The sequence below is a fragment of the Populus alba genome, chromosome 4 (genome assembly GCF_005239225.2).
Source record: "Populus alba chromosome 4, ASM523922v2, whole genome shotgun sequence".
Classification (NCBI taxonomy): domain Eukaryota; kingdom Viridiplantae; phylum Streptophyta; class Magnoliopsida; order Malpighiales; family Salicaceae; genus Populus; species Populus alba.
The window spans coordinates 16,204,659-16,228,354 of NC_133287.1; the positions used below are offsets into that span (position 1 = coordinate 16,204,659).

The 23,696-nt window shown below is 38.6% G+C and overlaps 1 protein-coding gene and 1 long non-coding RNA gene across 4 annotated transcripts; both read left to right on the forward strand.

The window, feature by feature from the left end:
* The first annotated feature begins 1,085 nt into the window (after window positions 1-1,085).
* Window positions 1,086-20,279, forward strand: LOC118050728 (uncharacterized). Of its 2 annotated transcripts, XM_035061169.2 has the most exons (16): window positions 1,087-2,769; window positions 3,020-7,973; window positions 8,082-8,267; window positions 9,044-9,158; window positions 9,611-10,667; window positions 11,537-11,984; window positions 12,386-12,439; window positions 12,520-15,358; window positions 15,447-15,560; window positions 16,045-16,175; window positions 17,321-17,413; window positions 17,609-17,878; window positions 17,979-18,288; window positions 18,403-18,624; window positions 19,033-19,108; window positions 19,216-20,279. In XM_035061169.2, the coding sequence occupies exons 1-16, from the start codon at window positions 2,483-2,485 to the stop codon at window positions 19,313-19,315; spliced, it is 11,256 nt and encodes a 3,751-aa protein (XP_034917060.1). In that variant the 5' UTR covers window positions 1,087-2,482; the 3' UTR covers window positions 19,316-20,279. The 2 variants fall into 2 exon arrangements, with proteins under 2 accessions (XP_034917061.1, XP_034917060.1); XM_035061170.2 differs by lacking the exons at window positions 19,033-19,108; window positions 19,216-20,279 and having other exon boundaries at window positions 1,086-2,769; window positions 17,979-18,296; window positions 18,403-18,557.
* A 792-nt stretch (window positions 20,280-21,071) lies between these two features.
* Window positions 21,072-22,591, forward strand: LOC118050730 (uncharacterized). Of its 2 annotated transcripts, none has more exons than XR_012169774.1 (2): window positions 21,072-21,598; window positions 21,720-22,591. It is a non-coding gene; the product is annotated as an uncharacterized lncRNA (long non-coding RNA). The 2 variants fall into 2 exon arrangements; XR_004687917.2 differs by having other exon boundaries at window positions 21,724-22,591.
* Window positions 22,592-23,696: the final 1,105 nt, after the last annotated feature.

A 23,696-nucleotide genomic window follows, 5' to 3' on the forward strand; every position in this document is an offset into this window, starting at 1 on the left:
TTTTTTAGCTTGGTTCGGTTTTTTTGGTTTTGATCGGTTTTTTCTAGTTTTTTTTCCGGTTTGGATTCGAATTTTTTTTTGGTTTCAGGCTTATAAAACCGAAACCGAACCGAATCGAACCTGTTGATTTTTTTAAAATTTTAATCGGTTTAATCGGTTTTTTTCACGGTTTGATTTTTTCAGTTATTTTTTTATTTTCTTAGTTTAATTAGTTTTTCAGTTTTTTTATTCAACCCTGGACTCCCTCATTTTACTAGGTTTTTGCCCCTTTTATTTCGGAGAAAAACAATTAAAACCACCAAATAATCATTTGATGACTGTATTTAAACCTCATTGCTTGACTGTTGAAAAATGAGAGATAATTCCATTTAAAGACATTGGAATAATGTGCTTTTTCAGAGAATATTAAATAAATCATAAAATTCATTAATACATACATGGACATTGATTAAATTATGTAATATTCTATTTATTTAATTCGTAAAGAGACTATGTAATATTTTTATTCTTTCTTTCTACTCGTGTTAATTAAAACATCTTTGTTTCACCAATCAAGATATTTGCCTTTTCAAGTGATTTATTGTTGTTTTTTAAGAAATTAATCTAACTTATATCCTTCCTAGTGATTTAATTAGCAATTTTATTAACTTTACAATACATTGGTTCTCGATCAAATATAAGTATAACATCAATACATTAATAATTTTGATTAAATAATATTTTTATCCAGTTCTAACTTGAAACTAATGTGAAAAATACACCGACGCACTTAATAAATAAATAAATAAATAATTTATCTATTAAATAATATCTCGTGGTACCAAGAATATTAATTTATTAAGATTTAACTGTAAATTAATATTTTTAATCTTATAGCATAACAGCAACAGCTACAATATAAAACATATCCTATCATAAAAGTTTCTATAAAGGAAGCGCAGTTCGTAAAGAAGGAAGGAATAGTTTGAAAAGCAAAGTTCGACACTTCGACGTCGTAATAATAATAATAATAATAATAAAAACTTCCTTTCTTGGTGGCCTCGTTCAACTTGACTAACCGACATTCTTCCTCGTCGTTTTAAAACAATTCCCCAAATCCAAATTTAACAAAACCCTAAATACAAATCAATCACTTCCTCTCTCTCAATCTCTCAATCAAACCCCGGAATAAACTTCTAGAAATAGAGAGAGACTGGTCTCCAAACGATGTCGTACGACGACGTGGGGATAGAAGACATATCAATGTCCATGCGGCGATTTGTTTCAAATCACGAAAGACGATCTCCAACTCGGCGAAGAAATCGCTCGCTGCCCTTGTTGTTCTCTTTACATCACCGTTATTTATAACATCGAAGATTTCCTCGGCGATGATGATAAATCAAAGAAGAACTTAGAGCGGGCGAAGCAACAGCCTATCTCTATGGCTTAAAAAACACGCATATTCAAGGTTGTAGATATTTTTAGATTATACTCTTAGGGTTTTCAAAAAGTGTTAAAAATGAAATTGGAGCTTCTTTCTCAATTAAAAAATCGTGTCTTGGCTATGTTTGTTGCCGAGTTTTCGTGTGTTGATTGATTCAATTTTTGGGTTACAGAGGTTGTAGCCAACATGATTGTATAATTTGTGGTTTTTGGTGAATGCTTATTGTTGTCGAGATGTGTTCATGGCTGATTTATTTGAGTGATAAAGATCCATTATAGTGCGTCCCTCCTGTTTTGCTTCTATACCTAGAGTTAGCATCGCGGTGACAACGCAACTATTCAAGGAATCATTTATATTGTCTGATGATTCACTGTTTGATTATCATCTTATTCTTCAATAGTTTTTAAGCTTTTTTCACCTCCTGTCCCTGTCCGTGCAATGAAAATGCATGGGATTCCATTTCAAGAGGCCTGTCGCGAACAACGGCGAATTACGGCCGGAATAGTAGAATGACGTTAGACTGAAAAGGAGAAGACTGTGTTTTAGGGGAACTGGTATTGCGTCGTGGTTTGCCTGGTGCCTAAATTACCTTCGGTGATGAAACATGAAGATGAAGGTCCACGTCTGATCTGCCAAGGGGGTGACCGGATTAGACATGTCCAGTCGTAACAAAAAAAAAAGGAAGCTAAATTAAATTAAAGAGAAATGAATATTAACTAAGAGATAAAACGGTGAAGTTTTGATTCGTTATTAAATATTATAATTAATTATATAATATTGAATAGGATTTATAAATAAGTCTTTTTAACAGAATATATTTGATTATTTCGTAATATTAATTAATGGTTTTTCTCACTTGGATTTCTTACGACGTCTGGACTTTATAAGCAAGTCTAAATCAATTTTTCATACTTAAAAGAGGTCAAGTTTCATCTGTTCTTTTATGCACCAAAGCAGAGCTCAGAAGCAGAGAAGGTGAAGCAGCGAAACGAATCAAAATCCACTCACGCCATGCCGTAGAGATGCAGCAGCAAATCCACAAAATAAATAAATAAATAAATGATGCAAGGACTTCACCAACAACAACAACTCGCTGCTCTCCTTTCTGCTGCTCTCCCTAAAGACTCCCCCTCCCCCTCCACCGCCATCGCCACCACCACAACAATCACCCCTGCCTCAACAACAGCCAAATCAACCAACTCGGAAAACACCGACGACGACGACTCAGCTCGACTCGTCGCCATTAACTCACTCCACCGCGCTATTGTTTACCCTCCTAATTCACTCCTTGTCTCTCACTCCGCTTCTTTTCTCTCTCAAGGATTCTCTCAACTCCTAACTGACAAGTAACGCCTCTCTCTCCCTCTCTCTCTATTCTTTCATTAACCATTTTTTTTAATAAATAATTATTTTTCATTATTCTCCTATAAATCATCCATCGCTAGAGTAATTTAAATTATTCGGTGCCAGTTGAGATTTATCATGTAATTTAAATTATTAATTGCGTAGTGTAATTACAAAATGTTGCTAAATTTACCTAAATCTGAATTCAATTATTTAGTGCTTAGTGCAACTAGTTGTGTAACTGTGATTCAGGTTATATGCCATTAGGCAATCTGCAGCGACTGCTTATGGGGCATTATGTGCTGTGATATGTGCGATTCTAATTGGATCAAATGGAAGGCAAAACCATGTTATGCTTGGAAGTATTGTTGACAGGTTCATTGGTTGGGCTTTGCCGTTGCTTAGCAATGGTGGTGGGGGTGATGGGACAACAGAACTGGCATTGGAAGGGTTGCGTGAGTTTCTTAGTGTTGGAGATGTTGTGGGAATTGAGAGATATGCTTTGCCTATCCTCAAAGCATGTCAAGAACTTTTGGAGGATGAGAGAACCTCCTTGAATTTGTTGCACAGGCTTTTGGGTGTATTGACTTTGGTTTCGATCAAGTTTTCTAGGTTTTTTCAGCCTCATTTTCTGGATATTGTGGATCTACTTCTTGGTTGGGTGTTGGTTCCGGATCTTGCAGAATCAGACAGACGTGTTATCATGGATAGTTTCTTGCAGTTTCAGAAACATTGGGTGGGGAATTTGCAGTTCTCTTTGGGATTGTTGTCTAAGTTTTTGGGTGACATGGATGTATTGGTTCAGGATGGGAGTCGTGGAACACCAGCACAATTTCGTAGGTTGCTGGCACTCCTTTCTTGTTTTACAACAGTGTTGCAGTCCACTGCTTCAGGTTTGTTGGAAATGAATCTACTTGAACAAATAAGTGAATCTCTTAAAGCATTGGTTCCTCAGTTGTTGGGATGCTTATCCATGGTTGGAAGGAAATTTGGGTGGGCAAAATGGACTGGTGATTTGTGGAAATGCTTGACCCTCTTGGCTGAGATACTATGCGAAAAGTTTTCTACCTTTTACCCGCTTGCACTTGATATCTTATTCCAAACTTTGGATTCACAACCCGGGGCTGAGAAGATCACCTCCTTTCAAGTTCATGGTGTTTTAAAGACTAATCTTCAGCTGTTATCTCTACAAAAACTTGGTCTTTTCCCATCATCAGCCCAGAAAGTATTACAATTTGATGCACTCATATCACAGCTGCGTTTGCATCCGAGTCATTTGGTGACTGGAAGTTCTGCTGCTACTTATATTTTCTTGCTTCAGCATGGGAACAATGAAGTTGTTCAACAGGCAATTGGTGTGCTAATCAAAGAGATGGAGTTGCTGAAGGCCATGCTAAATGAAACTTTGAATCTTGGAGATGAAAATTATAGTGTTAAAGATTCTAAATCCTATTCCAAAATGGAGTTTTTAGCATTGATGAAATTTGATTTGAAAGTTTTGTTGACTTGTGTTTCCTTGGGTGGGGGCAGCAACTTGATTTGTCAACCAGAACTTGCCACCATATATCTGAAGAGGTCGGATATGTTGGCTTCTTTTATTGTTGAGAAATTGGATCCCTTTAATTTACCTGTTCAGGCATATGTGGAGTTACAGGTCAATGTTATCCAGACAATGGAGAGGCTAACCGCAGTTGAATTCTTGAGCAGGTGGTCCATAAGAAATCAGACTAGCCAGACTGCTTCTTTGGATGGCAGTGTTTATAAAGTGAATAATGTAAATGGTTTCAGGGATGATATTTCTGCTGTGATTATTGAGCATTTAAGGAAGTACAGTGCGTTCCTCATCAAAGCTATAAATGTTTCCGCCCCTCTCACAATTAAAGTGGCAGCCTTAGAGTGGATCCAAAAATTCTCAAATAATCTTATTGCCATCTATGAAAATTCAAATGTGAATACTTATTTTGATGAAGCATTTGGATACATTGGTGGTACTGGCAGCATTATATTTTCGGTATTTGATGCAGCATTTGACAGTGAACCAAAGGTGAGGTTGCAGGTTGCATCAGTTCTGGAGGCGCTTTTGCAGGCAAGGCTTGTACATCCCATTTACTTTTATCCCATGGCTGAAGTGGTTTTGGAAAAGCTTGGTGATCCAGATGTTGACATTAAGAATTCATTTGTGAGACTGCTTTCCCATGTCTTGCCAATGACAATGTTTGCATTTGGTTTACATGACCAAGGAACATCCAGTACCTATAGGTCCAATGCAATTGTTTCGTTTAACAGTTCAAATTTGAACTGGAAGCAAGTGTTTTCCCTGAAGCAACTAAGACAGCAACTGCACTCACAGCAACTTGTTTCCATTTTGAGTTACATCTCTCAAAGATGGAAGGTGCCTCTTTCTTCTTGGATCCAGCGGCTCATTCATAGCTGTCGGAGTTCAAACGACCTTGTTTTGGGTCAACTTGAGGAAACACGGACATTTGTTGCTGATGTTCTTTGGTTGAACAAAAAACTGGATGATGATATTCTTGAAAGGATATGCTCAGTTGATAACTTGGCTGGTGCTTGGTGGGCTATTCATGAAGCAGCTAGATATTGTATTGCCACGCGTCTTCGGACCAATCTTGGTGGGCCTACTCAAACTTTTGCAGCACTGGAAAGAATGCTGCTGGACATTGCACATGTGCTACAGCTTGATATTGAGCAGAATGATGGAAACCTAAGTATAATAGGCTCTTCTGGTGCTCACTTGTTACCTATGAGGTTGTTATTGGATTTTGTTGAGGCTCTAAAAAAAAATGTATATAATGCATATGAAGGGTCAGCCATTTTACCATCTGCTTCTCGCCCAAGCTCCTTGTTCTTCCGTGCAAACAAGAAAGTTTGCGAGGAGTGGTTTTCTCGTATATGTGAGCCAATGATGAATGCGGGTTTGGCACTGCAATGTCATGATGCTACCATTCACTATTGTACTGTACGTTTGCAGGAACTCAAAAGTGTCTTATCTTCATCTTTGAAAGACAAATCCAGGGCACAGGCATCTGAGAACCTCCATAGCATCAGGGATAGGTTATTTGGAGACATTTTGAGGGTTCTACAGCACATAGCATTGGCTCTATGCAGGAGTCATGAGCCTAAGGCTTTGATTGGTCTACATCAATGGGCTTCAATGACATTTTCTTCCTTCCTTATGGATGAGAACCAGTCTCCAAGTCATAATGGAATATCAGGGCCTTTTGCATGGATCACTGGCCTGGCATACCAGGCTGAAGGTCAATATGAGAAGGCTGCTGCACACTTCACTCGCTTGCTTCAGAATGAGGAATCATTGAGCTCTATGGGTTCTGATGGTGTGCAGTTTGCTATTTCACGTATTATTGAAAGCTACACTGCTGTATCTGATTGGAAGTCCCTAGAATCCTGGTTATCAGATTTGCAGCAACTGCGTTCTAGACATGCTGGAAAGAGTTATTCTGGTGCTCTAACTACTGCAGGAAATGAAATCAATGCAATTCATGCCTTGGCACGTTTTGATGAGGGAGATTGTCAGGCAGCTTGGTCATATCTGGATTTGACACCTAAAAGTAGCAGCGAACTTACACTTGATCCTAAACTGGCCTTGCAAAGGAGTGAGCAAATGCTTTTACAGGCAATGCTGTTTCTCCGTGAGGGGAAGGTGGAAAAGGTACCACAGGAAACATGGAAGGCCAAGTTAATGCTGGAGGAAATTTTGTCTGTTTTGCCACTTGATGGTCTGCCAGAGGCAGCACCATTTGCTACTCAGTTGCACTGCATCTTTGTGGTTGAAGGAGGTCACAAGCTTAAGGACAACCGTGCAAAATCCAAGGAACATCACTCAATATTAAGCTCATATGTCGAGTCAATTCAGTCTTTAATAAACAGAGTTCATCAGGATTGTAATCCATGGTTAAAACTCCTCCGGATTTATCGAACCAATTGTCCTACTTCTCCAGTCACTCTAAAGCTGTCTATGAGTTTGACAAGTTTAGCCCGTAAGCAGGGAAACCTTATGTTAGCAACCCGTCTAAATAATTATCTCAGGGAGCATGCATTGAATTGCTCAGAGGAGAGAAACTCTTCTTTCCTATTGTCAAAGTTGCAATATGAGGACTTCATGCTCCTGCATGCTCAAAACAAGTTTGAAGATGCTTTCGCAAATCTTTGGTCTTTCGTGCACCCTTGCATGTTGTCTTCTGCATCTATGGTTTCTAATTCATATAATAATATTTTGAAGGCTAAGGCTTGCTTGAAACTTTCAGAGTGGTTGAGGCAGGATTATCCAGATTTGAGTTTGGAAAGTATCGTTTGCAATATACTGACAGATTTTAATATGGATGATGCAGCTTCACCTGACAGAGTTGGACACTTTGTTAATGTCCAGAATTTCAACTCCAAACCTAGTCTGGCTGTGAACATTGAGGAAATCGTGGGCACAGCTACAAAGTTATCCACGCAACTTTGCCCCACAATGGGCAAGGCATGGATTTCTTATGCCACTTGGTGTTTCACTCAGGCTAGAGATTCTCTCTTTAATCCATCTGAAACTGTTCTTCGCTCGTGCTCTTTCTCCCCTGTACTTATTCCAGAAGTCCAGCCTGACAGATTCAATTTAACTGAAGTTGAGAGGACAAGAGTGCAATCTGTGGTCTTCCGGCTTTTTCATCACAAGGGTGACAATTCTAGTGACTGCAGAGAGGGGATTTTTTGCCCTGATTCTGTGCAAAATTCAATAAATGATAAACCAGTGGTGGAGCAAGTAATCGATTTAATTGAAGCTGCAGCTGGTGCACAGAGTGCAGAAAACTATAGTGGCGATTCCCTTTCTTTTACTCTTGCATCTCAACTGCGAAATTTTTTCCTTTGTGTAAATGCCGGCTTAGGAGAAGCCAACATATCATCTGCAGTTAATGATTTAGTTAGTGTATGGTGGTCTTTGAGAAGGAGGCGAGTTTCTCTCTTCGGTCATGCAGCCCGTGGTTTCATGCAATACCTGACATACTCATCTATAAAGGTTTCTGATTCTCAGTTAGCTGGCTTTGAGGGCGAGTCTTTAAAACAAAAAACTGGGAGTTATACTCTGAGGGCTACCTTGTATTTCCTACATATCTTACTCAATTTTGGAGTTGAGTTGAGAGATGCAATTGAACCAGCTCTTTCATCAATTCCTTTATTGCCATGGCAGGTGGGTAGCTCTCTTTAAAAATTCTGGAAGGCAAGTTCCGCCTGTAATCTGTTTATTTCTTGCTCTTTTGGCTAAAAACATCTTACAAAGTCTTCTGTTGTTTGGTAGGAAGTAACTCCCCAATTGTTTGCTCGTTTAAGTTCTCATCCTGAGCAAGTGGTCCGGAAGCAATTGGAGGGTTTATTGATGATGTTGGCAAAGCTATCTCCTTGGTCCATAGTGTATCCAACTCTGGTTGATGTGAATACTAATGAGGAGCCTTCAGAGGAGCTTCAACACATTCTGGGTTGTTTGGTAATGGAAATTCTTTCATTTAATTTGCTAGACTCTGTTGCATTTGTATTTTATTTTTTTTACCATGTATCTGATATGGATTACCGTTACCATTTAGTCTGGTAACCTGAATAAATGTGTTGTAGTCTGTGCCCATCTATGTGGTTTATCTAGGCTGCAGTTACAAGTAGTCTACATGGAAAAAAAACCGATGGATATACATGATTGGGAGCTGGTTGTGTTTTAAAAAGATTGAAATTGTTGTCTGCATAGGGTCTTAATCAGACATTATTGCCTGATGATTTTGAGCTCAAAGAGTTTGTATCCGTGTTGTCAAGAATAAAGCTCATTGCTATGAAGATCTTGCTGGAAGTTTTGTTGAAGGAAAGAATACTTGCCCATGGAGATGCAAGAGGTTAAAGAGGCAATGATAGGTGAAATGAAAAAGAAACATGGAGAAGGCAGAGTGGGGTGGCTTGTATAGTTGAAGCTTAGTAGCAAATCATTTTGCATGCCTCAAGATTGCAAATGATGCATTAGTTTTAGTTTCATGATGATCTCTTTCTATCATGTCCTTTATTTAAAAACCTTGAAAGTTTGGAAGCTAAGATGTCAAAGTTTGGGGTCAGGGATGTTACACCAATTTTATGAGGGTTTAAATAAATTATCATGAAAGAAACAATTCTAAGGCAAATGTTTTTGAAATATGCAGCTTCTTTGAGATACATCAGTGCATCTCTGCTCATAAAAAATTGTATCTGAGTATCGTCTTAATTTTTTGGTTTTTTCTCATGCAGAGAGAGCTTTACCCAAAATTAATTCAAGATGTTCAACTCATGATAAATGAGCTTGAAAATGTAACTGTTCTTTGGGAGGAACTATGGCTCAGCACACTTCAAGATCTGCATGCAGGTAAATGTAGTTTTACCATAATGAGGCTTTTGTTGCTGGGAGCACCCATTTTAAACCAAGCTTTTCATGACTCCATGATGCATCAGAGTTGAGTTTTATGTTGTGATTTCGGGCACTTCTATATGGTTGATTGACAAAAGTGTGTAACATGCAAAACTAATTCTATAATGGATCATTGTGTTTGTTGGAACCTGAAGTTGCACTCCAGAAACCGTTGTCCAAAGTTCACATGTTTAACATGAAACAACTAGGTGTATTGTTTTTATATGGCATATTCCTCAATTGCAACCATGAATTCTTGCAAGGTTGTGTCATAGTCTCCAAGTTCTTACATGCTTTTGGCATAACTGATTGCGGGTTTTCATTTCTATTAGCTACTTTGCAATTTATTTTCCAAAGCTTTTTTTTTTATATATATATATATGGGGCTATCTAACTGCATTTTCTTTCAGATGTGATGAGACGCATAAATGTGCTGAAAGAGGAAGTTGCGCGAATAGCAGAGAATGCAACTCTAAGTCAAAGTGAGAAGAACAAAATTAATGCTGCTAAATACTCAGCCATGATGGCCCCCATTGTTGTGGCCTTGGAACGCCGCCTTGCTTCTACTTCTCGGAAACCAGAGACACCTCATGAATTATGGTTCCATGAGGAGTATAGAGAACATCTGAAATCAGCCATTCTGTCATTTAAGACTCCACCAGCTTCTGCTGGTGCACTAGGAGAAGTGTGGAGGCCATTTGATGATATTGCTGCTTCCTTGGCATCTTATCAAAGAAAGTCGTCAATATCTCTAGGTGAAGTTGCACCCCAACTGGCCTTGTTGTCATCGTCTGATGTCCCAATGCCTGGTCTTGAGAAGCAAGTCACAGTATCTGAATCTGACAGAAGTTCCACTACAAGTCTCCAGGGAATTGTTACAATCACTTCTTTCTCTGAACAACTGACTATCTTGTCAACCAAAACAAAACCTAAGAAACTTGCTATACTTGGTTCAGATGGTCGAAAGTACACTTATCTTTTGAAAGGGCGAGAAGATTTACGTCTTGATGCGAGAATCATGCAGCTTCTGCAGGCTATAAATGGTTTTCTGCGTTCATCTTCTGCAACTTCTAGGCATTTGCTTGATGTACGTTACTATTCAGTGACTCCAATCAGTGGCAGGGCTGGTCTTATTCAGTGGGTGGACAATGTGGTGAGCATATATAGTGTCTTTAAGTCTTGGCAAAACCGTGTGCAGCTGGCACAGCTCTCATCAATGCCTCCAGCCAATTCAAAAAATCCTGTTCCTCCACCTGTTCCCCGACCAAGTGATATGTTCTATGGTAAAATCATACCTGCACTTAAAGAGAAAGGCATTAGGAGAGTCATTTCACGAAGAGACTGGCCCCATGATGTCAAACGTAAGGTTCTACTTGACTTAATAAAGGAGGTTCCAAGACAGCTGCTTCATCAAGAACTTTGGTGTGCCAGTGAAGGGTTCAAAGCCTTCAGCTCAAAATTGAGGAGGTATTTGTTAACAAACTTGGAAAATCTCTTTCAAGTTTCCTCCTTCCAAGTGCAGGCTTTGTACATTATATATAATTAGAAGGCTGTAGCAAACTTTCATTCATCCTAGTTGGATTACTTAAACAACCATGCTACTTGTTTTAATTGAAAATAGAACCTTAACTTCAACTATTTGAGGAAATTGGAGTCGTTTATCATTCCGCTTTAGATAGAGCCATCCAAATCAAGTATGTTCTATACTCACTGTGTTGGCCCACATTATTTTGAGCCTTCCTCTTGTGATTGTGGCACTTTCACTAATTTGTTCTCATTGCTTATGATTCAATCATCCTAGATAGCTTCCCTAACTGCTTGTATTAGTTCCACCTCAAACTTGCCACAGATGCATTCATTTGTATCTTATATTTATCTCTTGTTTTGCCAATTTTTTTTTTATTTTTAATTGACAGCCCCCCAGCTCATAGTACTGAATTCTTTCTTTAGCATACTTTTTTCCTCTATATGTGTTTCACGATTGTCCTGCATGCAATAATAAACCATGGAGAATTTTTAGACAGACATTAATTGCAACAGCCTCTGTGATGATTTGCTGTTACTGCACTGCATGCATGAGAAAGAGGATATTGTTGAAAATTTATTTAACCAAGATTAGGTTTCAAATTTTAGGCCAGGTTGGTTTCAGATTTCTATCTGGTTCTCCTTCACTAGATATATCCTAATGAATAAATGAAGTGGTAGATGAGTGGTACTACAGAATTGACATAGAGAAAGTAGAGCTGTGAAGTAGTTCTGTCACATTTTTGTTTTTTAGTGGCATTGCATTCATGGCTCCTCTAAACTAAACCACTCATTCGGTTCTTCACTTGTAGGTACTCTGGAAGTGTTGCAGCCATGAGTATGGTGGGCCACATTCTGGGTCTTGGAGATAGACATCTGGATAATATTCTCGTAGATTTTTGTAGTGGGGATATTGTGCACATTGATTATAATGTTTGCTTTGATAAAGGGCAAAGATTAAAGGTGCCAGAGATTGTTCCATTCCGCCTTACCCAGATGCTTGAAGCTGCTTTGGGATTGACTGGGGTGGAAGGTACCTTCAGAGCAAATTGTGAAGCAGTTGTTGGTGTTCTGAGGAAAAACAAGGATGTACTCTTGATGTTGTTAGAGGTTTTTGTTTGGGATCCCCTTGTAGAATGGACGCGAGGTGATTTTCATGATGAAGCAGCTATTGGGGGTGAAGAAAGAAAGGGCATGGAGCTGGCTGTTAGCTTGAGTTTGTTTGCATCTCGAGTGCAAGAAATCCGTGTTCCACTGCAGGTATTTAGTTTCAATAAACTTCAGCTTGTGTACACCATATTCAAATTATCTCTGAAATCATGTCACTCATTTTGTGATCTCAGGTATTTAGTTTCAATAAACTTCAGCTTGTGTACACCATATTCAAATTATCTCTGAAATCATGTCACTCATTTTGTGATCTCGGTAAATGGTAGTGTTTGCAATTTGCTCAGGATTTTAATGTAGAATATTTTGTATATACTGCATTGTTAGTAATTCAACCCCTGTCTATAATTTTCAAAATCCTCTTGACCACCATTCCTGATCCAACGAGCTGTGGAACTTTAATTTATAAATCGTTGTTATGTTACTATTCTATCATGGTTTTATCTTGGATTGTTGACATATGGGTAATGCTTAATGTGTTCTGATTATGACAGGAGCATCATGATATTTTATTGGCTACCTTACCAGCTGTTGATTCTGCTCTTGAGGTAATGGATACTACCAGCATAGTTTGTGCTGTTGCTATTTTTTATCATTTTGAATGATTGATTTCTTCTTTATGTTCCAGGGGTTTGCTGATGTTCTAAATCAGTATGAGCTTGCCTCTACTCTGTTTTATCGAGCTGATCAAGAAAGGTCTAGTCTTGTTTTGCAAGAGACATCTGCAAAGTCGATTGTTGCTGAAGCAACTAGTAATTTGGAGAAAACCCGTGCATCATTTGAAATTCAGGCTCGAGAATTCACTCAAGCAACAGGTGTAATATCTGAGAAGGCTCAAGAAGCTGTAACATGGATGGAGCAACATGGAAGGGTCCTCGAAGCTTTGCGGAGCAATTTGCTTCCAGAAATAAATTCCTGCATAAAGCTGAGCAGTATGGCTGATGCTTTGTCGCTTACATCTGCAGTCCTGGTGGCTGGAATTCCACTGACCATTGTTCCTGAGCCCACTCAAGCACAATGCCAGGAGATGGACAGGGAAGTTTCTCAGCTCATAGCTGAGCTGGATCATGGACTCTCATCTGCTCTAACTGGAATCCAAGCATATTCATTGGCTTTGCAAAGAATCCTACCTCTGAATTATGTTTCAACTAGTACAGTACATGGCTGGGTTCAAGTGTTGCAGCTGTCTTCTAATGCCCTTTCCTCTGATTTACTCTCTCTTGCCAAAAGTCAGGCTGCTGAACTCGTTGCTAAAGTACATGCAGATGATCTTGATTCTGTTAAACACATTCATGATGATATTTGTCTAAAGGTAGATAAATACGCTACAGAGATTAATAAAGTTGAAGAAGAGTCTGCTGAGTTAGTGAACTCTATTGGCTCAGAGACTGAATCAAAAGCTAAGGATCGTCTTCTGTCTGCTTTTATGAAATACATGCAGTCTGCTGGTTTGGTGAGGAAAGAAGACAATAATTCTTCTAGTCAACCAGGACAATTGAAATACGATGCAACTAGGGATGCCAGGTTACCAGTGGACCTGGAGGACAAGAAGGAGAAGGTATTATCTGTTTTAAATATAGCTGTAAGGTCCTTGTATAATGAAGTAAGGCATAGGGTAGTAGACATATTCAGTAATTTTGGAGGAGGAAGGCATGCAAATGACAGATTTAGATCTATCTTCTGCGAGTTTGAAGAACAGGTGGAGAAATGTGTACTTGTAGCTGGATTTGTTAGTGAATTATGGCACTTTATTGGTAGGGACATGCCTAGTGTGAATGCAGATGTATACCATGCAAAATTTTATTCTGAAAGAAACTGGGCATCCACATTCAAATCCACTTTACTTACCTGCAAGAGCTTGGTTGGGAAAATGACTGAAGGAGCTTTATTGGATGTCATGAGATCTGCTGTTTCATTGAATTCTGCAGTTATGGATGCATTTGGATTTATCTCTCAAATCCGAGGATCCATGGATACAGCATTGGAGCAATTCTTGGAAGTTGAATTGGAAAGGGCATCCTTGGTTGAACTAGAAAAGAACTACTTTGTTAAGGTTGGCCTTATTACTGAGCAGCGGTTGGCTCTTGAGGAAGCTGCTATGAAAGGTAGAGATCATCTGTCTTGGGAAGAGGCAGAGGAGCTCGCCTCCCAGGAAGAAGCTTGTAGGGCACAGCTGGACCAGCTCCATCAAGCATGGAACCAGAGGGAGATGCGAGCTACTTCCCTTGTAAAGAGAGAAGCTGATATAAAAAATGTCTTGGTTTCTTCTGAATGCCAATTTCAATCTATACTTGGTGCTGAAGAGGTAAGGGAACCACAAGTTTTTGGAAGCAAAGCTCTTCTGTCCACACTAATAAAACCCTTTTCTGATTTGGAATCAATTGATAAAGTGTTGTCCTCTGGTGGTTCTGCTGCTTCTCCCTCAAATGAATTTGTTAACTTGGCAGATTTGATGAGTTCTGGGCACTCAATATCTGAATACATCTGGAAGTTCGGTGGCTTACTAAAGAGCCACTTATTTTTCATTTGGAAAGTTTGCATTGTTGATTCTTTTCTTGATTCATGCATACATGATATTGCTTCATTTGTGGATCAAAATTTAGGATTTGACCAGCTTTTCAACATTGTAAAGAGAAAGCTTGAAATCCAGCTTCGTGAACATGTTGGTTGCTACCTGAAGGAACGAGTTGCTCCTGCTTTCTTAGCTTGGTTAGATAAAGAGAATGAGCAATTGTCAGAAGCAACAAAGGATCTTTCTCTTGACCAAGTGAAAAAGGATATCGGCGCCATCAGGAAGGTGCAGCTCATGCTTGAGGAATACTGCAATGCTCATGAGACTGCTAGAGCAGCAAGATCAGCAGCTTCTGTCATGAAAAGACAGGTAAATGAACTCAAAGAGGCTCTTCACAAGACTAGCCTAGAAATTGTCCAGTTGGAATGGATGTATGATGGGTTGACCCCTTCACATAAGAGCAGAGTCACATTTCAAAAGTTCCTTTCCAATGAAGATAACTTATATCCCATTATCTTAAACCTCAGCAGACCTAATCTGCTGGAAGGGTTGCAATCAGCCATAACAAAAATGGCTAGGTCAATGGACTGCCTGCAAGCTTGTGAACGAAATTCTGTTGTGGCAGAAGGGCAGCTTGAGAGAGCAATGGGATGGGCTTGTGGTGGACCAAATTCCAGTACAACTGGAAATACTTCAACCAAAACTTCAGGAATTCCTCCTGAATTCCATGACCATCTAATGAGGCGACAGCAATTGCTGTGGGAAGCTAGAGAAAAGGCATCAAATATTCTTAAAATTTGCATGTCTATATTGGAGTTTGAAGCATCAAGAGATGGGATTTTTCAGATACCAGGAGAGGTTTATCCAGCAAGAAGTGTTGCTGATGGCAGGACATGGCAGCAAGCTTACTTGAATGCACTAATGAAGTTGGAGGTTTCCTATCATTCTTTTACTCGTGAGTACCTGTTTCGCAAAATGGCTAGCCTATGAATAGAAATTCCACTTCGATATGGAGTGAACTTATTATCTGTTGATGAATGTAGGCACCGAACAAGAGTGGAAGCTTGCACAAAGCAGTATGGAAGCTGCTTCCAATGGCTTGTATGCAGTTGCTAATGAACTCTGCAATGCATCTCTTAAAGCAAAGTCAGCTTCAGGTTACAGTCCTCTATTTTTCAGAACAAACTCCTTTCCTTTCCCATATCTGCACATGTAAGCGTCAAAGTAATGCATATTTAAAAAACTTTAAGAACGAAACCCTAGTACAGGCGAGGTATGGTAGAGAATCCCAAGACAGATACCAATAGAAACAATGAACTAAATGGTGAACACCACAACTTTCAATAACTTTAGAATGGAAATAGGGAATGAGAACACCAAAAGGCACTGAGATAACAAGTTCAAGAACAGTAACTTAGCTTATGCAACAGAGGTTTAGTAGCCTATTAAATCTGGTCATTCCTCCCTCACCATGAATTCTATATGACCCACAATAGAATAGAGTGGCAATCCACCATGCATCTTTCCCTGTTAAATCTCCCCTATAATCCATTATCTGCAAAGGAATTTTAATTTCTCTTATGTCTTTGCTCATTCTACAAAATGTTTGTGACTTGATATCCTGATCTTTGTCTTCTGCAGGTGATTTACAAAACATTGTTCTTGCAATGAGGGACTGTGCATATGAAGTCAGTGTGGCACTATCTGCCTTTAGTCGCATCTCAAAGGGCCATACAGCCTTGACTTCTGAATCTGGTAGCATGCTTGAAGAGGTATTGCAATAGTTGACAACAATCTTTTTTCTCTCTATCTGGTGTGTGTACACTGGCCAACCATGATCAGCACATTACAAATGGCCTAGGCCCCTTTTTGATCACTTCTAAACAGGACTTCATCCACATTGTAATCAATGGGATTCAACATAGCGTCCTATTAGTAGGACAGTATAGGTTTTTGACATTTAGCATCCTTTTTTGTTTTCTGCTTTGTGACTCTGTGCGCACACATTTGTCACAGTGGGTAGAGGTAAGGCTGGAATACTTTTGCAGTTGGTACTTTATGGCGTACTATATATTGTAGTTATCCATATTTATGGTACTTGATTTTGAATTGCAAGATCAGTATCTGATGTCTACCCTGATACAAAACCTGCAGCTAAGTGAAACATTATGCTTTACTGGAACATTCACTTGATATGACCTGGGGATAAGGCGGGGTTTAGTGTTAGATAGCAAGTCACACACCCAATAATGTTTTCGGTACTGTGACTACTATCTTTTTTTTAGATATATTTTTAAGTGGATGGTAGTGTTGAGTAGTTGTGAGAACATCGAAATAAATCACTTAGTTTCAGACAACTGTCCAAATACTGGCATGCTCTAGCTATTCTCTTTGGGCTAATGAGTGGATCCTTCCCCTTAGGATCAATTACGATTTATCTTAACCACAATGCCATTTGCCCAGGTGCTGTAGAATGTAGATTGCCAAGCTAATTATCAAGTGTTCAAGTGTGTTCTCATACACATGCACATACACAAGGTTATAAAGATCTGAGTTTTGGTCATTGTAGTAGGATCATGCAATATTGAATGCTTAAATCAAAGATATAAAGATGGAAATTGAAGAACAACAGATTTTCCCCTTGTAGCATGTCAAATACAATGAAATTTCATCCACAAGACCATGATCATATATTGTTTTGTGTAATTGTTGCTCACAAACTTAGGATGGCATCTTTTGTTGATTGTTACCCACTAAAGCGCTGATTATCAGTTTCTATGTATGCCCTTCATCAAATTTTTGTCTTATTCTTTTACTTTTGCAGCTGCTATTCTCATGGACAATTGTGACTTGGGAATTGCTGGTGCTTATGGTTAAAATTTATATGCTGTTAGTAATGTTATATGATTCTCTTTAGGTTCTGGCCATAACTGAAGATCTGCATGATGTACATACTCTGGGAAAGGAGGCTGTTGCATTCCACTGTTCTCTCATGGAAGATCTATCTAAGGTGTTCTTCTCAATTCATATTCTGGGATTTCTTGAGCGCATGCTTTTGAGCTAAAATCAATCTCTGTATTATTGGTGTCTTACTTTTATAACTAAATTAAATTGAACTGCTGACATACTTTTTATATAGGTGTGCTATGGAGTCATGAATGTATCTGCTGATTTTTTATTTTTTTTTTGTTCTGATTTTGGGCAGGCAAATGCAATTCTTCTTCCACTTGAATCTTTATTGTCAAATGATGTGACTGCTATGACAGATGCTATGACCAGGGAAAGAGAGACCAAGATGGAAGTATCTCCTATTCATGGTCAAGCAATTTACCAGTCTTACTGCTTGAGAATTAAAGAGGCTATCCAGACATTTAACCCCTTGGTACCTTCACTTGCATCATCTGCGAAGGGACTGCATTCGATGCTGACAAGGCTTGCACAAACTGCTAGTCTTCAAGCTGGCAATCTTCATAAAGTAAAGTCTTGTGCCCGAGATTAATGCCATTTGATGTTACAATTTGATAACACTAAGATTACTGAGCATAGCATCCTCGTGTTATTTACTTTTTTGACAGGCTCTTGAAGGGTTAGCAGAAAGCCAGGATGTCAAGTCACAGGGAATTAGTTTGTCTGGGACAGATCTTGACAATGGTGCTAATGCATTCGATGACAAGGGAAGAGAGAGCTTCTCTATATCAGACAATGGGAGTGCTAAAGATCTCATTAATGATAGTGGTCTTTCCTTGCAAGATAAAGGATGGATATCCCCACCAGATAGCATATACAGCAGCAGCTCAGAATCTGGCATTACCTCAGCCGAAGCAAGTTTTCCAGACAGCTTTCTTGATCCAGAAGAACTAATAAGACAATCCCCTTGTGGATCTGGTACCACGGTCGCGACTGATCATCTAAATTCTGCACCATCTTCTCAAACTGTTTGCCAGAAAATCTCAGACCCTGGTCAATCAGGATTTAATAGTAACAATGATTTTGTCACAGGAATTGGTGAGCTAACTGAACATCTGAAATCTGTGGCACCACCAAGTGATGAAGCTGTAAATGTCCCTGTCGAGCCTTCACAACCTTTGGATGATGAGAGCTCGAAGGATAAATTTGAGGGCAAAAATGATGAGGTATCCTCATTAAACAAAGTTAAAATTGAAGATGAAAATCAAGAATCTCCTCATCCTAATCTGCAGACCGGCAGTCGAGTGGCCAAGGGTAATGTCTAATACAAGTCTATCTGTTACTGCCTTTCAAATTCTATATCTGCTCTAAGTACTAACATATATCTGTGTGGGGTGCCCATGAATGTGCACGGGTATTGTTTGGATGAGATCTTTGAGGTATGGAACCTGTTTGGATGGGATCTTTAAAAATCAAACCCTTTCAAAAGTTCTCAAGTTGAAAGTTGAAACTGTTACAGATGTGGTCCAAAATATACTTCTTAGCGAATCGTATGGTAAAAACAAGTGCTCATTTCATGACTAATTGCGCATTACAGATGTCATATATTATATAACATAATTTTTGGCTTGCTAAATTGGCCTTGCCTTTTAGTTCCTTCTCAAATTGAATGAAGAAACAAGTAGTTATCTCTTGATCAATCATCTTGCAACAATTTTGCAGGTAAAAATGCTTATGCTTTGTCAGTGCTACGGAGGATTGAGATGAAAATAGATGGTCAAGATATTGCGAACAACAGGTACTTGGTTTCTTTTAAAATCTGTACTCTTCAGTGGATTTATATTCAAAGGTTCATATTCTTTCCCTCCTTTTCCTCTCCTAAAGGAACCATTTCTCGTGTCTCAGAGAAATTAGTATTGAAGAGCAAGTGGATCATCTGCTGAAGCAAGCAATGAGTGTAGATAATCTTTGCAACATGTATGAGGGTTGGACACCATGGATTTGAACTTCTGAAGTCTGCCTAAAAGCAGTCAAAATTCTAATGTGATGCGGTCAGGAATTTATATGGTGGTTTGTTTTTTCATAACACTGAATGGGCAGGCTCATATCCTGAAACTTTTCCCTGCCTGGGAATCAAACGGCTGGAATTATTGCCTCATAAGGCCCAATCTTTTGGCTACAGGATCAATGATTCCCTTTGCAGGAGCTGTCGTTGCCAATTTGGTTAGAGATTCTGATAAATTGGCCATGGGCACTTTAAAAGTTGCTATCCATATGTGTGATCTAGTTGCCATATGCCTGCCCTTTGAAGAATCAGCTGCTTTTGAGGTAGAAGGCATACTCCAAGCCAGGCCTAAACAAGATATGTCTCATCTTAACTGTGATGTGGCCTGTGAGATTCCAACTGGTCTACTTTTCACCAGCACTAGAGTTTCCACCGGGACTCAAATTTTGGAGATGCGGTTCCTTCGCACAATTGCTGCCGAGGTGGTTTCAACTAATCAATTCACAGCCTGTTGTGTTCATGGCCAGAGAAGCAAATGCTGTCTCATCTGCATCACAAGATTTGGGTTTTGAGCAAACCCTCTGGCATGTTGCTCCGCAGTCAGATCGGTTACTTGCAAGTATCAAATCGCAATTTCCTTCAAAAGTACTCTGGAAATCAAGTAAGCAACATCACCATTTCTTAGTGTAAAGCTAGGTTTCTATGTAGTATATATATAGTTAGATTTATTTCGAAGTTGTAATTGCCCCTAGCTAGTGCGGCTGCTTCTTCTTTGCATATGTTTTCCCATGACCTTGCTGTGAATGTTTCACCTAATTCAGCGGGTTCCATGAGGAGAGCATTTGCTTTCAGTGATGCTGCCGGACCCCTAACATTTTTCTCGTTAATCGTGTATGTCTGGAGTGTTGTTGGATAGGTCTCCTATCTTCATAATCTTCGTTGCTCAAATATTCGATTATTAATCTCCTTACTGACTCGAATGTTCTTCTTGGTTGATGGCATCAACATTCATCTTTTTCTATCCTGACCAAAAATGAGCTCCAGTCCAGTCTCTGCAACCTTGTTAAAGCATCCAGAGGCTGCATGGTGGTAGCTTGTGTCTTGTGTTAAAAAGTGAACTGTTTTTTTTTTGCTAAAATCGGAGCAACAGGACGCTTATCGAACCAAATGTTTCATCTGATCATCCTTTACAGATCTTTTTTGGTTTTCAATTTTAAAACTTCCAAAACCATTTCTAGACATCATCTGTAACTTGTCGGCAGGTTACAATTGGGCATCCTTGACTCCTTGCAGTTCTCAGCTACCGCTAGTTTTATTTTTTCCTTGAATTAATAAAATTTGATTTTGTATTTCAAAAATATTTTTAAAAAATTTTAATTTTTTTTAAATTAATATATTTTTTATTTTTTCAGATTATTTTAATGCATTTTCAAGAAAATAATAATAAAAATATTATTTTAATATATTTCTAAATAAAAAATACTTTAAAAAATAATATAATTTCAGTTACTTCAATTCTTAAAAGGGACCACGAGACCACATTGAATCATGAAAACCAGTAGCTCTATAAAGAAAGATTTAAAATACCACAAGCTTACCATTGGAGACAAAATTGTTGGCTATATGCATAGTTTTGAAACCCGACCCGGTCATTGACCCGGTCAAGTGATCGGGTCACGGGTCGGATGGGTTGACCCGGGTTAACCCGGGTCAACCAAAAAAAAATTACAATGCAACAAAATTAATTAACACCGCATTCACATTTTTATTGAATCAACAAATTTATTTCTTCTGCTCACATCACCACTAACTATTTTAAAAAACCCTAACAAACCTAATCCCCAAATCTCTGCTTCCAAATCTTTAGTTGAGGTGGCTCCGCAATAGAGCAATTATGCTTGCTATTTGCCTTCTCTGCTCATCCAAACTCCTCTTTAATGCCATTAAACCCTCTAACACTGTCTCTTGATTAAAGTCCTCAACGATTCCTTCTATTCTACTCATGTTTTCACCAGTACGATCCTCCGCTGAGAAAGGATAGGGACACCCATATAAGAGCGTTCGCGAGCAAGTTATTCTAGCTTTGCAAATTCGGCAAAGAGACAAGCCACGGAGGATGGGCGCCGTCTTTGAGAAGATTGTAACGTATTATGATATTAGAATAATTCGATTAAGCCTCGAGGCTCTTCTGAGTCGGATGGGAAAGAGAAGACGTTTTCCGGATATTGAACAAGATCGGGATATTCAAACTCGAGAAGACAAGCTTGGGTTTTGTGAGAAACGGTACAGTTTGCGTTTCTTCTTTTGCCTTCAAATATGAGATCGGAGGAAAGAATTTCTGTTCATTTTGAGATTCTTGGTTTTGCTTCGCTGCTCAGAAATTCTACTCATGTTTGCTCCTTAGGCAGCAGGTGCAATAGGCCGGGATGCGGAGATCGAAGGAAGAGAAGAGGCAGCGGTAGCGGCAGGAAAAAAACTGACCGGGTCTCACCCGGGTGGACCGGGTCCCTCCGGGTCGACCGGGTTTTTCCGGGCCAATTCCCAAGCGGGTTTTGGCCTCCACCCGGACCGGTCCCATGCCCGGGTCGGCCGGGTCCCGGGTCGACCAGCCGGGCCGGGCCGGGTTTTAAAACTATGGCTATATGGCAAAGGAGAAAGCACAATGCTCCCCACAAGAATGTGGGCGGCCTTGGTTGACCCACAAAACCGCTTTCCAACCCTATGCTATAAGAACCCATGTAGAACCCTTCAACGTCTCAAATAGCAACCACACATTCCAAGCTTCAAATATTTAAAGAGCACTTTTTATTAAGCTTTTGTTCTCTTTTCCATCTGCAGTTTTTCTAGATATTTAGCAATGTCAGGACTTGTGGACATTTGGACTGGCGAGCTTGCCAAGCTACGTGAAAAGGGTCAGGCTGTTTGGTCAAGTGGCTCGAGCCCTACAAATGTTGGGTCAAGTAAAGTGGTTCCAGGAGAGGAAGGAAGCTTACGCTTGGTAAAGCCATTGCCTGCTTCAATCAGATGCATGCGAGTCAAGTCACCTGCATTGACATATTCTGAGGCTTCACTTTCCATGCTTATCGACTGCTTGAATCAATGAAAAATGCTTTAATTTCAAGGTTCTTTTCCCTTTTTGGCTATGGATATTCCAATTATTTTTTTTCCTAATATCATTGTAATAACCAAACTAGCAAAAAAATAGCTGTATACATTAATATTTGCTATAGTCAAACAAAAGAAAAAAGGGCACTTGAATTTTATGGTTCTATTCGATTCACTCCTTTTGTGTTTGTATTTGATACAAGGGTTTAATTAATCACATTCTTCATGGGAAAATCAATACAGCAGATCATCTAGGAAGATTCGCACTGTTTACTTTCCCAAAAAATTTAATTTTTAATTTTTATATTTTAGATCGTTTGAATATGCTAATTTTAAAAATATAAAAAATATTATTTTAATATATTTTAAAATAAAAAATATTTTTAAAGATAATTATAACTGCAGTACATGGTTGCCGTGGTATTGGCTGTGGAGACATTCCGTGGGCACTAAAATATGGACACAACCACCGAGAACTACGGAGTTGGCTGCCCAAAAATCTTATCTTATAGAATAGAAACCTTGAGCTAAGCCGCCTTGGCGTATCAAAATGTCAACCACTAAAACCAGCAAAAAAAATCTTTCAAGTACTTTTAAGGATCTTTTTGCCTTGGCCTTTTCATTGTCTGTTTCTGTTGAATAGGAAGATATTTAGCTGATTAATTCAAAACTTACATGTAATGTTTCAGCCGTTGGCTTAAACGATAAGCGTACTTCATTCCTTGTATTATTGTAATCATTACCTTTTTTTTTTTTTTAATATAAGTATTTAGGTTAGATTATATTCACCTCGAATAATTTTATGGATTTTGAAGTTAAAGATTAAATAAGTCTTTAATGACCTTAAGATTTGTGAGATTCAAACTGGTGATCTCTGGAGAACAAATTCAAAATTTAACTAATTAAATTATACCCCTCAAAATTTGTTATTATTAGTTTCTCATATTTATGGAATTTATATATATATATATATAGAATGAAACCAATTTAGATGTAAACTAGTTTATAAGCCTGTGCTAATTTTTTTTTAATGTAACAAAACAATATCCAAGTCAAATCTATATATTTTTTAAATGTAACAAAATAATATCCAAGTAGTAGAGAATTATTTAGAATTATTATTAAACATAACTCTACAAGTCTATCTTGAAACCTTTTCAATCCGACTTTTTATCTAGTTTGGATTTAAAATTAAATTGTTTAAGAGTTGCCACAATATAACCCTGTAATCTTTACTAGTTCAAAGACAACCTAGCCAATAGGTAAAAAATATCTT